At 37.3% G+C, this 15,295-nt stretch overlaps 1 protein-coding gene across 2 annotated transcripts in view; it reads right to left on the bottom strand.

Annotated features, from left to right (window-relative positions):
• urb2 (URB2 ribosome biogenesis homolog) overlaps nucleotides 1-15,295 on the bottom strand; it is a 34,621-nt gene continuing 19,326 nt past the window's right edge. For both annotated transcript variants that reach the window (XM_034003647.3, XM_059024349.1), the window contains exons 6-10: nucleotides 13,626-13,736; nucleotides 13,014-13,256; nucleotides 10,770-10,866; nucleotides 2,731-2,870; nucleotides 1-1,773 (exon numbers count right to left, since the gene is read on the bottom strand). In XM_034003647.3, the coding sequence (XP_033859538.3) occupies nucleotides 1,576-1,773; nucleotides 2,731-2,870; nucleotides 10,770-10,866; nucleotides 13,014-13,256; nucleotides 13,626-13,736 (789 nt within the window). In that variant the 3' untranslated portion in view covers nucleotides 1-1,575. The remainder of the gene's footprint in view (nucleotides 1,774-2,730; nucleotides 2,871-10,769; nucleotides 10,867-13,013; nucleotides 13,257-13,625; nucleotides 13,737-15,295) is intronic.

The raw sequence follows: 15,295 nt of genomic DNA on the forward strand, positions 1-15,295 counted from the left end.
GGCCGTATGCTAAACACTTTATTTGCCAAATATGGAGCTTACAACACAAATACAAAACAAATAACATAAAACCCACATATTGTCTATACACATGTGTTCCACATGTAGTGATCCCAGGACCAACAAACACATATAAAATGAATAAGTTAAAGACCTCGGTTTCTATAGACACAACAGGCCAACAGTTGAGATTTTTCATGGTCCCGTAAAAAGGAAGTGTGTCCATCTTCTCATTACAGATTTGATTAATTCTGTTCCCACTGCAAATGCAAACTCCCATACGCTTTTCATTATCAGTCATGTCACAATAAACAAATTTTTCCACTGCGTAATCTGATTTTGTTTTGGAGTGAAACATGATTTGGCAAAACGGGCATTTTAAAAGAAGAGGGGAGTGTACACAAACAAATTCCATAGCATTACATCATATCTCTTATTTTTTCATCTCATTTGATGTTTATATTTTAAAATGGATTTAGAAGTTGATTAAATTAGATTCATGATTTGAATAACACATCAGGGTTGAAATAATGTTAATTTCTTTAAACAAGAATACAGACCCTCCAGTTTTCAGATTTCTCAGCAGAGTCACCATCAGGTAGCAGCATTAATATTTTTGTGCCATACTACAGCTATGGCCAAACATTTTACATCACCATATAGAATGAACACATTTTGATTCACAGTCGAATGAAACCTGATGAATGTTACATTAACAAAAAACCTGACAAATTGAAAAATGTGACATTTCAAACATGAAATACTGTACAACTATTATGGCTTACTTTGTAGTTTCCTTGATTACATGATGTTAAATAAAATACCTAAATTACGTTCATATAGTTTTTTTTTTATTAAATTATGTTTAAATCCTAAAATTTTAGGTGATGCGGAGCTTTTGGCCATTTTCTTTGAAACTGTCTTTTGCCTAACTTAGTAGTCTTTTGTTGGTTTGTTAATGACAGCAAAGGAGTTAAAGGGGCGGGGCGGGGCAGGGCGGGTCCATATAAACTCTTTCCAGGCCTGGACTTAAACAAATAATAATAGTACTGTATTTCATTCAACTGGAAAGCATATCAATTTCTTGTGATATTGAGGTGTTTAATATGGAACAAGAAGCTTACATATCCACCAAGATTACATTCTCTTGAAGCACAGACTTCACATAAAATTAGCCATTGGAAACCATTATCTTTTGTGGAGGTCAAGGACATTTTTTGGCAAGAATCCAGTATGGAAAACCATGGATGTAAACAATCAAAAAAGTATTAGTTTGACAGGTTTCAAGGAAAATCTTACTAATAAGCTATGTTACTGTTTATGTAGACAAATTCAATAGCTACCAGTGTCGCCATTACACCAATAACCTCAATAAGAAGTATCTATTTTACATGTGTAGTTTTGACTCTGAGACAGCAACACAATGAGTTATATACATATGCTAGCTTAAAGTGTTAAATGTGTCTGCTAGGCTCTATGTAAAATTCCTGTATTCTGTACTATGTTTCCCACACTTTGGATATCAAAAATGAGCCACTGGCTTTGTGGCAAGGATCATGAAAAAAGTAAAAGGACTCAGGCAGTATATTTCTCTTCTCCCTGTCTCTGACTCTTGTGGTAACGAGTGTAATTGCTGTAAAGCTCCTTGAAGACCTCCTTTACTCCCATTTGGAGAGATGTATTCAAAAACTTGATATCTTGTTCGATGCAAAGGTCAAGGATCTGGTACATTCCCTCTGTTAGATGCTTCTTTACTTCAGGGTGCAATGTCACCTTCGTGCACACAAAAAGATGTTAATGTTTCACTTTCACTGTACACTGCACAAGGGACACTCAGCAATAATGTATAATGAAATAGCTTGACAAGAAAAGCTACAGTATGAGTACAATAATATTAAATAGGCTGTGTTCTAAAATTCTTATACTTAGACAGTGATCAAATGATTGCAGTTATAACCTATTACTGTCTACATGGAGTGACATCTTTAATAAGTGGTTCTCTTGAGTCATATGTAGAGCACCTCCCTGAGTAGCGTGCAAGAAATGTTGATTAAATATTTCAACAACGGAGTGAAAACATCACATTTATTAGTCTATAGCACATACTATCTCCAGTTTTTAATCTAATTGAACATAGCTGGATCGGTTTAAAGAGGTGATGAAAAGAAGACATTATTTAAGAACCGTGCAGTTAAAATGTATCTGTTAAGTGGCAAAAACCCCTACACTTGTGCAAAAAGGTTGTACATGCATCCAGAAGTTGCTCGTGCCAATTATTTAAAAAAGATGAATGGGTAAATCAGTCAACTAGTGTCAGTAATTAAGACATACCTTTACTAAACATTTTATTGTTCATTTTTACTTGGACAAATAGTACAAAATATTTATGGTCATTGAAAGTAATAGTAAAAGTACCTTTAGACAGCTAAATGTTTTACAGGATGTCAATACGTCTGGGAACCAGTGACAGTAACTGAATCATAATATTGCTGTGTGATTCCTTAAGTTTGTTTAGTGTAATGGTTAAACTGTCTGCCTCCATCCACACTTGTGTTTCATATATTTTAAACAGTACTGCATTAAATTAAGTATTGTATAAAACAGAAAATGCAATATAGAAAGGTATACACCTTTTGGCCTTGTTTCAATGTCACATGGAATAATTATTGAGTTCTACAATTCTGTTCAAAGCAAAAGTAGAATGTGTTCAGTTAGTAGTATAATATTTACCTTTTGAAGCTCGTTCACATATTGTGCTACAATGAAGGATGAAAACACAGTGAACTCTTCAGTTTTGGAAGCAATGTGCGTGTACATCCTCTCCGCCAATTGTGCACACTTCAAAATGACTTCAAACTCTGCTGTGGACCCTGGTGGAGGAATTTGAGAATATATGAAATGGCTTTTTTACTGCCTACTGCCAGATTAAAAATTGACATTTAGCACCCCCTCCCTCACGCCATTCTTTTATTTTATCGTGTAACTAAAAATAATAAAAAAAAATATTTGGTTGCAAGTAAAATAAAAGAATGGCATAAGGGAGGGGGTGCTGGAATAAATAACAAAAAGAATGGAGGGTCAGTATTTCCTCAGTCCTCTTCACGATATCCCGAACATGAAAGGGATAAAAACAAAAGAGCAGTTATTGTATTTTCCAAACACCGTGATAAGAAACCAAAAACAAATCAAAACAAACTGTACTGTGTCTCCCTCAAGCCCAATAACCCCGCCTATGTTTTCAAGGACCAACCCGGAACACAGTAGCACGTTCCCTTTAGTATGCAACGCCCCGCCCCTGTAGTCAGTGGAACACCAATCCCAAACTGACAAGTGTCCTTACAACTCACTTGACTCAAGTGGCTGGGATTTACATACTCGCACTTCCGCCCCTCACCAAGGTGACACCCCTCATAAAGAGGACTTTCGTCATGGTCACGAGACCTTGGTAAGGGAAGTCCTGAGTTAGCTTGATGCCTTCTACTGACGGGAGGCTGAATTACAGAGCGAAACCCCTTTGACTCATCACAATAACGTTTAAATAAAAAAAAGATGAAAATATGGTAGATAGAAAACTAGGTAGCAACACTCAAATCAAAAGAAAAAATCATTACATTTTTTGCCAGGGAAAGTTTGTCTTGAAATGCTTCCAAACAGTAAACTTTACATTATTTTTTTAAACATCCCAACAAGTACATTGACCACGAAGTGTTATAAATTACACGACACGATTTTTTCTAATCCGCCAATACCTCAGCGACTACGATGCTTTTTTTTTTTTTTTTTTTTTTTTGTAACTTTACTAGATTGCACCATTTAAATGTCAGGTTCATGTATTAAGAAAGCAGTATCACTTATTTGCTGATTTACAAAAAATGTAAAACACCTTAAATTTAAAAGAGTAGTCTGTGCGTTGCCAGAAGCTCTCAGGCAGCCATTTCTGTGCTTCTTTGTAGCCAATAGAAGATCAGCTTCTTCCACAGCTAGCCAATCAGAAGTGGGACGTAAACAGTTTTTTAAATGTTTGTGCTTTGGCGCTAGACTTCCACAATTCAGTTTTCAAACTTGCGTGGCTCTCTACAAATATACCCAGTGTCTTTCTAGCAACAGAACAAACATAGGACAAATAAAGAAATAAAAACTACTTGTCTGACAGACAAAGTATAATGGCAAAACATCACGCAAATCCTGTTGTCCCGGGTGTCGGGCGATACAAATTGCACACCCCTGCCTAGATTCTGATATTCTCAGTAATATTTGGTAAAGAAAGTCAAACTTTTTAATTTTACCATTGGATAAACAGTTCTATGTATATCAGACTTGTAGTCGAGTCCTCAAACCTGGAGTCTGAGTCCATGTCCGAGTCATCAGGGTCCGAGTCCGAGTCATCAGGGTCCGAGTCCGAGTCATCAGGGTGTAACACGGATAGCTTATCCCGGCTATATATTATATTTTATATATATATATATATATATATATATATATATATGAATGTACACTTGTATTTGTTTTGCTAAAAACAACTTTCAGTTACTTTGTATCAAGAGTATGAATAATCCTGGAAGCTACTGTATATAAAAAAAAGATAGCTGAGTTGTAGAGAGTTAATATCTCAAATTGTTTTGGGCACCATGATCGGGGAAATGGAACGTAGATTTTCAAAGAAAAACTGCCACATCACAAAGGGAATACATGCACTGAGTCCTAATAGTGAAGACTTTTTGGAGAAAGATGTTGTAAATCCACTAGCAGAAGCATATGATTCAGATATAGAAGATCTCAGCCATGAGCTACATCAGGCCCATCGAATGTTGGATCGCAAAGTTAAGAGTGGCATGCAGAAGCCATCCAGTTTGCTTGAGTTCACAAGATTTCTAGAACCATTTGGGGAGGTTTTTCATGAACTCTTTCATTTATGTAAAATTGCAGTTAGCAGTGCTGCTTGTGAGCGTAGCTTCTCCACTCTGAAGATTGTGAAAAACCACTTACGTTCTGTAATGGCAGACAACTGACTGAGCTACCTTGAAGTCCTACGCATTGAATCTGAACGTGTGAAATCCCTGCACATGAATGACTTTATAGATTTGTCTGCAAGGTACCATAAAAATAGAAGGATCCAGTTGTTTTAAAATCAAGCTGCTGCTGTTTTTGTTATTGATTTGATACCATACCTCCTCCATGCCACCCCCACCCCCGATAGATTATATATATATATCTATATATATATATATATATATATATATATATATATATATTTCTGTGTTATTATTGCTTAACAAAAACAGTCTACAAAGCTTTCCAAGTAATTACGGTTTATTGTCCATATTCAAAATAATGACAACAGGCCAGCGGGGTTCCTCTCTAGTATTATAAAGTCTGTTATCATTCAGTATGGGTTCCTACCTTACAACTTTACTGTTGTTTTCATAGCGATCCACTCAACTCCCCCTAAGCTCTCTTAAACCCAGCCGACTCTTATTGCTGATTAGGTGGGTTTTGAACAATAAACCAACTACAGCAAGCACAGAGGGTATGTGGCTACAAGGGTCCAAGTCACTATCATTCGAGTCCAAGTCCGAGTCACGAGTCCATGACTTTGAGTCTCGAGTCCGTCCTTGAAACAAACTCAAATAAATTTTCATTAAACTAGTGGTACTATGGGGCTCCCGAGTAGCGCATACAGTATAGGCGCTCTGCGTGGAGTGCAGGATGTGCCCTATAGTCTGGACGTCATGAGTTCGAGTCCAGGCTATTCCTTTGCCGACCAAGGACGGGAGCTCCCAGGGGGCGGCGCTCAATTGGCCGAGCGTCTCCCGGGGGGAGGGAGGGTTATGTCAGCCAGGGTGTCCTTGGCTCACCGTGCACCAGCGACCCCTGTAGTCTGACCGGGTGCCTGCGGGCTTGCCTGTAAGCTGCCCGAGAGCTGCGTTGTCCTCCGACGCTGTAGCTCTTGGGTGGCTGCATGGTGAGTCCGCAGTGTGAAAAAAAGCGGTAGGCTGGCGGCACACGCTTCGGAGGACAGTGTGTGTTCATCTTCGTCTTCCCGAGTCAGCGTAGGGGTGGTAGCGGTGAGCTGAGCCTAAAAATAATTGGCCATTTCCAAATTGGGAAGAAACTAATAAAAATAACTGGCAACGACTAAATTTAAAAAAAAAAAAAAAAGTTTACCAAACGGACATTGTCTGATGTGTTCTTAAATAGTAAATTTAGTATTTATTGAGTCTGTAATACAATGATGAATTTACGAGATTGTGCTTCAGTTCATTTGATTTCAGATAATGTATTTATCTTTTCTCTTTTACACAAAAACATATTATATTTATCTATTTACCCTTTGTGTAGGTTCATAATGGAATATATATTTTTTCTAGATTGATGCTGCACAGCGTATTGTTAATGTGTTTTTCCTGCATCAATAATAAATTACTTTCATTTTGGTAAATTAAGTGGTATTAAGTTATTCTGTCGTTCTTTATTTGCTATCAATCAGTCCTTCTCTCATATCAGTCCGTACAGTGCCTTGCAAAAGTATTCAGACCCCTGACCAATTCTCTCATATTACTGAATTACAAATGGTACATTGAAATTTTGTTCTGTTTGATATTTTATTTTAAAACACTGAAGCTCAAAATCAATTATTGTAAGGTGACATTGGTTTTATGTTGGGAAATATTTTTAAGAAAAATAAAAAACTGAAATATCTTGCTTGCATAAGTATTCAACCCCTGTGCTGTGGAAGCTCCCAGTTTACACCAATGAAGCAAATTGCCCTAACGAGGACACAATTACCTTACCATTGGCCTCCACCTGTGAACCATTAAAGTTGCTGTCACATTTTCTGGATAAAAACCCCACTGTTGAAGGATCATTGGTCAGGCTGTGAATCTGAAGAAAAATGAAGACCAAAGAGCATTCTACAGAAGTTAGAGATAAAGTAATACAAATGCATAAATTAGGGAAAGGGTACAAAATAATATCCAAGTGTTTGGATATCCCAGTGAGCACAGTTGGATCAATAATCAGGAAGTGGAAGCTGCATCACACCACCCAGGCACTGCCAAGAAAAGGCCGTCCCTCAAAACTCAGCGCTCAAACAAGAAGGAGACTTGTGAGAGAAGCCACAGAGAGGCCAACAATCACTTTTAAGGAGCTACAGAGTTCAGTGGCTGGGAGTGGAGTAATGGTGCACCAGTCAACCATATCAATAACACTGGCCTGTATGGGAGGGTGGCAAGAAAGAAGCCGTTACTCAAAAAGTACCATCTGAAAGCACATCTGGAGTTTGCCAGAAAGCATGAGAGTGACCCAGCTGCGATGTGGGAAAAGGTTTTGTGGTCAGATGAGACCAAGATAGAGCTTTTTGGCCAAAACTCAAAGCACTATGTGTGGCGCAAACCTAACACTGCCCATGCCTCCAGACACACCATCCCTACAGTGAAGTATGGTGGTGGCAGCATCATGCTGTGGGGATGCTTCTCATCAGCAGGGACTGGGCATCTTGTTAAAATTGAAGGAAGAATGGATAGAGCAAAATACAGGGAAATACTGCAAGAGAACCTGCTTCAGTCCGCTAAAAAACTGAAGCTTGGGAGGAAATTCACCCTTCAGCAGGACAATGATCCCAAGCACAAGGCCAAAGCAACATTGGAGTTTGCTCAAGAACAAAAAGGTGAATGTCCTACAGTGGCCCAGTCAAAGTCCTGATCTCAATCCCATTGAGAATCTGTGGCACTATTTGAAAATTGCGGTCCACAAGCATCGTCCAACCAACCTGAACAACCTGGAGCAAATCTGCCAAGAAGAATGGGCCAAAATCACTCCGACACTGTGTGCAAAGCTGGTACATACTTACCCCAAAAGACTTAAAGCTGTTATTGCAGCGAAAGGTGGCTCTACCAAATATTAATGTGTGGGAGTTGAATACTTATGCAAGCAAGATATTTCAGTTTTTTATTTTTCTTAAAAATATTTCCCATCATAAAACCAATGTCACCTTACAATAATTGATTTTGAGTTTCAGTGTTTTAAAATAAAATATCAAACAGAACGAAATTTCAATGTACCATTTGTAATTCAATAATATGAGAGAATTGGTCAGCGGCCTGAATACTTTTGCAAGGCACTGTATCTGCCTGTTTGACAGTTATCAATTTTCGATTTGAGACTTTAGTGCCTATTTTTACACTTCTAGGTACACTTGCATAAAGTCAGGGATTTTGTAGGCATATAGTCAGGTGTATGATTAAACAATTATACCAAACAGGTGCTAATGTTAGGGAACTGAATTAAAACATCGGAAATGCATTCCACTGTTCTGACAGTGATTAAATTTTCTGGAGTAAATGAAATTGTATCAAAATGAGCACTAAAATCAAGAAACTATCAAATACACTGTACATGTGTTAATACAAAATATATGTTTAAAAATCCTTTAATAGCGGGTAGTGCCTGGTTGGTTGTCCTTTAAGTTTTATGGAATTTTGCTTTGCAGATTCTATTGCTGTCTTTTTGTTCTTTGTTCTTTTAGACAGAAAAAAACTTCTGTTTGTGGCTTTAGTGTTTGATTCTTATTGTTATTCTTAAAAAAAAAAGTTAAAACTTTAATAAATGAAGAGAAAAACATTTGCACTGGGACCCCAAAAATGTCCTCTGGGACCTTCAGTTGTTTTACTTGAGAGTCCTGGACTTGTTTTAGTTAATGTGTCGCTTATTTTGCAGCATGTTCTTTTATTCTGTCAGCGCGAACATGTACGTCAATGCAGCAGTATTTGCAACGCTATGCATCCTCTGCCTCATCTGACCCCCTTCTGCTATTTTTGCTTTTTGTATACTTTGAAAAGATTGGTTTTCTTTTGAATATTCATAAACTGATTTACATTTTTCTCCCCATTCCTCATCCACTAAAAATATTATATTTTTGTGTATGTCAATTTAGTTTTTGATCAAGCTAGTAGTTACTATGCCCAGCAATTGCCACAATAATCAGACTTTGATTGGCCAACATAATCAGGTGATAATGTGTTTGTGAAGTGAACGTTTGACATTATTTGATCCTCGGACGTCTAAACATCTGCTGTATCCTAGGATACAGTAGGGCTGCTTATTACAATGTTGGAGTCAAAATAAAGCAGCATTTTAATCAAAATATTGTATATTTCCTAAAAAATAGTACCTCGAAAATATTGAAGATGACAAAAATGGGGTATAAATCAGTAAAAAAAAAAAAGTTCAGTTAAAAATAAAATCCTGTACTTTTCGGTAAAATTTGGAATAAACCGTAAACATAGAACACTAGTTATAGTTAGCAATCAATTGCCTGTATCCACCACTTACACATGAACCCTAACATTCATATATACACACACACACATTATATATATATGTGTGTGTTTTGTGCGACGGTGAGATTTTTAAGAAGGACAAGTAGACTTTGAAGTTTTTTTCAAAAATTGCACACCCCTGAACGTGTACAACAGAGCAGTTTCCAAATTAAAATATAAAGTGTTCATTGTGACATATACATATAAAAAAGAAAAAATACTTACACACATTTCACAATTAACATGTTTGTGTTTTAATTAGGAAACTGCTCTTAGTAAACAAAAGTAGCAGGAGAACTACCTGACTGACAAGAGAGGTGACTTGCTCCTTGCTCTCATTCAGATAGGTCCATTTTCTAAATAGATTTTTTTCCCCACCAATATTTTTTACATACTTTCAGAGTTTTTATACATTTTAAATAAATGAGGTATTACATGGCATGGTTAAAATAAAACACTGTCGTAATGGTACAATTAGAGACACTGCCTGAAGCTTTTCTGTGAGGCGCGAAACAAAGTGGAAGAGGGGGAGAGAAAACTATTTTGATAAGGTTGTTTGCGGGTTCAATTCTCCAAGGCAAAATACTTCATTTTATGTTATTACTGTGGCAGGGCGGAAGCCCTGGGCTAAATTTGGCAGGGATGGGGTTAAATCTGTCCCTGCTAACAATCACAGATGTGGCTATTCCCCAATCAGGCAATGGATTGCTAATTGGGAATGGCCATCTGTATAAAAGGGGAGAACGTCTTTGTTTGGTGGAGGGAGTAGGTGAGTTGGTGAACTGTTTTGTTTGATGCAGTGAAGGCGAATGCCCAGCTTACATATTATTGTTTTGTGTAAATCTTTTATTTTGGCCCTCGTGCCCTGTTGGTTTTTGTAGTTTGTTAAGAAATGTGCGCTTTAGCGCTTGAACTGCAGTTTCTGTCTCCGAGTCTCTAATTCCTGCCTGTAACAGCTTGGGCGGTGACGATATCCTGCCAACATGACAAATAAACACGAAACATAATATATGTTAATAATAGCCAATTCATTTAATTGTGCAGAAGAAAAAAATATTTTTTGACTTCCAGGTAACATAATATTTTAAGATATTGAAAAAATAAATTAGGGGCGCTTTGGAGAGCATGGGTGCTTACTAACCTTTGCCAGTAACACTGGGTGCTAACATGAATATGGGCGGACAGTCGAGACTGGGTGCTATATCGAGCATATACGGAAATTAATTGTTTGGGGCAGTGTAGTTTAGCAGTGTTCCCCTTGGAAGCCAGCAGAGCTATGATTCAATGTGACAAATCTGTAAAGTGTTAAAATGGTTCTAGAAGGATATTTGACCATTCCGCAAAGATTGTCGGCTCTAATTCCTTCTGAGAAATATCTAGTTCAGTGCACCAAGATTTCTACCCTAAACTTTATTTGTACAAACTGAAAAGGGTAGACAAACCAGGGCCTACCTTTTTCTCCGTCTCCTTTCTGCCGTCCTTGATGCATAACGCAAACTACCAGACGGTAGAAACAGTTCAAAAAGGATGGAGCAGCCTTCAGCATCACCTGTTCAACAATGACAAAATATAATAGGAAACCTTCCACAACACTTTGGTTGTCATACACAACAGCTACGTTAGCCCCTGGGGTGCTGCCTGAGTTTACCAGCGCCATCTTTCAGTCCTTTACTTGATGCTTGTTCAAGCAGCAGTAATATAGAATAGTAATATGGGCATATGTCCAAATAAGATATCAACATAGTAGACACTCAATTATCTAAACTGTTCTGGAAAGAGACATTCCAGAGTGTTGTACAGTTGTAGCTATATTAAAGTGTTACAGAATCCCGTGCAGCCTTTACAAGAAATGCATTACAGTATTTTAATTGCTGTATCCCACATTGTTTGTATCACAGAATATCAGACGTAAATCAGGCATATTTCATTTTTTCAACTTTTACTTGGGAACGTTTGCCAAGAGAAGGAGATTTTCTCTTCCAAACACCAGTGTATCCAGATGATGCTCCCTCCACCAAAAATACTATTGCTCTTTTTGAAATGAGGGGCGTTTTATGAGAACAGAAAAGAAGCATTGTTGAAGAAGGGAGCATGACATGGATACAGCACAATCCTTAAGAGGCATTTTTCTTTCTCCTGGCAAACTTTCTCAAGTAAATCTTGATAAATGTATTCCACTGGTGATTTATGACCCAAGATGTGTGATTAAAATATTCACAGCAATCAGGATAATGTAAGGCTGTGATATAGACAACACGGGACACAGCAACAGAACTTCCAACTGAAAAAAGGGGGAACAGCGATAACATTTCCAGCGCAAATTGAAAAAGATTTTAAAACTTGTTTAGCACTTCTTTAAGTTAAGAGCTACTCAAAAGTAATTTATTTAACATAATGTACATACTTCCAGGAAAAGCTGCGTGGGGTTAAGTCCAGAAATGCTCAGTAATATCAGTGTTTCAAGCTTAACTATGGTAAGGGAGTCTATTCATAGTACACAACGATCTGCCTGTTCTTGTTTTTCTCAACTACTTAGCCTACATTAAAAAATATATCAAAGTTAGTATATTCTAAAGTTGTATCTAAATATAGGTCTGTTATGCATCATAAAAACTGTTTATTGTTACAAAATTAGAATGAAAGATGATTCTTCTCTGCAATTCAGCGAAAGCGGGTGGGGGTTGTATACTTTCTGGTCTCAGGGCCCAATATACCTACGCCGGCCCCTGGAACATCAAATAGTTCTGTAATGTCTGTCTTCAAAGCTGCAGGTGTCTTCTGAAACACCTGTCTTCTATTTTGTAGTCTCTTATATTAAATTACATTGAATAATTAAATATAGTTTTAATACATGCAATTGTGCATTCCAGCCACCTCCATTACCCCTGGCTACAGTATTGGTATATCTCCTTTCACTTTTAAGAAAGATTCTTTTTTATCTGTCAGGAGCTTGAGTAATTTACAGCCATAGGAAAAAATAATAATTTATTTAATATTTATTTGTAGTAATACATTTGCCTGCAGTGGCAGGTTTAGCATGGTTAATGGGTCTGTTCAGACCACTTATATCTGTTGCAACACAAGATAGATTATACGATTACAATTTTCAAATCGAATACTTAAACGTTTACACATGCCCATCCCTACTCTGTACAACATTATTTCTAAGGCTTCAAGTAGCAGAACATATACCAGGAGGTATGTACCATATTTATGATATGTTACTGAATTTATTTATACTTTACAGTTGTCCAATGAAGACATCATTTATTGATTTATTGCTTCTACTTGCGATTTGCAAAATATGCATAAGTTGGGCTTTATGCATGCGGTCCTTGTATTCCACTTCAGTCCACTTCCCGTTAACAAGATGAGCTACTTATTGAAGCACTGTCAAACAGTATTGTGATTGTTATTTTTTTACGTAATACTTCAATTTTGGTATTATGTAAGTATTATTTTTAGCCAGTGGCACAATGATGTAAAGTATGATAGTGTAATTGTTTAGTAAATTACGTGTATTCGATTATTAAAATATACAAAAATACTCATCCCCAAACCACTGTAAACAGTGATGTGCCTCAAGGGTACCGTGGTACCGGGGACATTTTCCGAGGTAGGTCTGGTAATGGAAGAAATTCCCTGGCAGACAGAAATCCAATGTTTTCAACAGGGCACACAATATTTGTTACTTACTTTTGGGTGACACTGTATTACAGAGAACAGGACCTCATGGGTGGCATGAAATACACTGTAGTAGTCCTCGACTGGTATGCGGTCCAATGGTACAGACAGGAGAGCACTGAAAGTCAGTGTCACATGGTGTGGATTACTGAGGATTCCCTCCCCTTGCTGCAGTAGAACAGTCAGTGTCTCTAGGGCAGGGACAGTGAGGAGAGATGTCAAAGCAAGCTCCTTGCTTGCCTCCTTGATCAAAAACTAAAAGTAAACAACAAAACACTTTGAATAAGCCAGCCACCTCCATAACAATTAGATCATGTTAAATGTGATTCCATTGCGTGTACATAAAAATATAAAAGTGACAGACGGACAGATGCACAGGTACCTTCACGTAAAATGTGAGTGTATATAATGTATTTAAATGTGTAAACACGATGACTGTTACAAATGAGCAACTGTTAATAAAACAAAATTACACCATTGCAATGAAAAAAGGATGACTGCTGTATGTTATAGCCCCAGGCAAGTGATATTGAATTCGATTTCTCAAATCAACCACTTTTGAATTTACCACAAAAAAAAACAAACACACTATTTAAGTATCTTCTGCGGGCATGATGTACTTACAACTAAAGCAGTGATCATCTGAGGAGCAGTAAACCAGAAGGCCTTCTCACAGTCTCCCTGTAGAGGGCAGCTAACCAGCAACCTGATTAACGTCACAGCTGACACAACATCCTGAAACAAGAAAGTAACATGCTGGTTTGCAGAGAAGACAGTGCAGCATGTCAAATAAGGTGGCCCGCATTACAGATCCACTGTGTACAGGGCCGGATGAACCAAAACGCAAATTATGCTACAGCGTAGGGCCCCCAGCATAATTGAGGCCCCTGCGAGGGGGCCTATCACTCGCATGTGATTTCAGTCGTATGGTAGAAGGCAATGAAGCCATACACAGTTTAACAGCAAAGAAAAAAGCCTACATAAAGTTCACATAAGTTATCTAATTCAATTTGAAGATGCTTTCTCATTATTATTGATTGGTACTGAAAAAATGCGTACATTGAAAATAAAAGTTAGGAAATATCACCTTGCAATATTTCAAACTTTGCATATGATTCGTATCAAATTAGCTTTATGCTGGGCTTGTTTGTATCCGAATATCTGGAAAAAAGTTAGGAGTAGGCAGGCCTGAGTATTTTACTCTGCACGTTTTTAAGCAATACAATAAATATTATACAACTTAACGTTCTTATATTGAACAAGACTTACCAAATGTTACCATATGAATAGCACTTTAATAATAGAACAGTGTGAGCATTTAACAGAGTCTTATTACAAACATTTTAAAATGTATGTGACGTATTAATAGTATAACTGTTAAGAAGAAATCAATCAGCACCTCTACTTTTGAGCTTCTAACTGCTGTGCCCTCTGGATACGTATTTCCAAAAGCTCCTTGTTTGGTTTCAAAATGCCTTTTCATATTGTATTCCTTAACTACTGACACACAATCATAGCACAATAGACACACTGGCTTTGTGTTTGGTACAGTTGGTTTGAATCTACAATTTTCACCATCATCTTACTAGCTAGAGTACAGAGCAACATACTCAATTCACTTTGAGTATGTAGTATTATTAAGGAGTTAATGATAAATTAGAAATAATAAGTTATAAAACTAAAGAAACGTTTCACCTCAACCATCGTATCGTTTCCTCGTGTTGAGCGGGTGAAGGAGAAATGGATTGCGAGAATAACTAAATAAATGAATATATAAATTAAATTATGTTTTTTTTTAATTGGGGGGTTGATGATGGTTTTTTTCAGGTACTTTTGACTTTTCTGTATATACAACTCCAAAATTATTTCACAGACTAGAACTCTCACATAACACCTAGTTGCTTTTTTAAACAACTTGACTCAGCACACAGGCAGCGCTGCAGCAGAGATAGACAGTCTATCAGCGTAACTCCCACAAAACCACCTGTTTTCTTGTTATCCAATGATCCAAACAAACATACAAGCGTCATTTTATACAAGCGTCATTGCTGGGCTTCTGGGTAGTGTCGTTTTCAAAGCAATCCATTATTTTTTATAGGAGAACAACTACAGTAAAAGATGGTTTGCAGTTTTTTTTCTTTCTTTTTTTTAAATTTTTTTTAAAAGGTTCAGTTGCAAAGCAGAATTCCATTCCCAAAATGCCAATTCCGTTACCAATGCCTAATTAGTAGCCCTACATATATAATTGGCTCGCTCCGGTCCCTGCTCCGCTCACACTCTCTGTCCCCAGCTCA

Source organism: Acipenser ruthenus, chromosome 5, assembly GCF_902713425.1.
Source record: "Acipenser ruthenus chromosome 5, fAciRut3.2 maternal haplotype, whole genome shotgun sequence".
Taxonomy (NCBI): Eukaryota; Metazoa; Chordata; class Actinopteri; order Acipenseriformes; family Acipenseridae; genus Acipenser; species Acipenser ruthenus.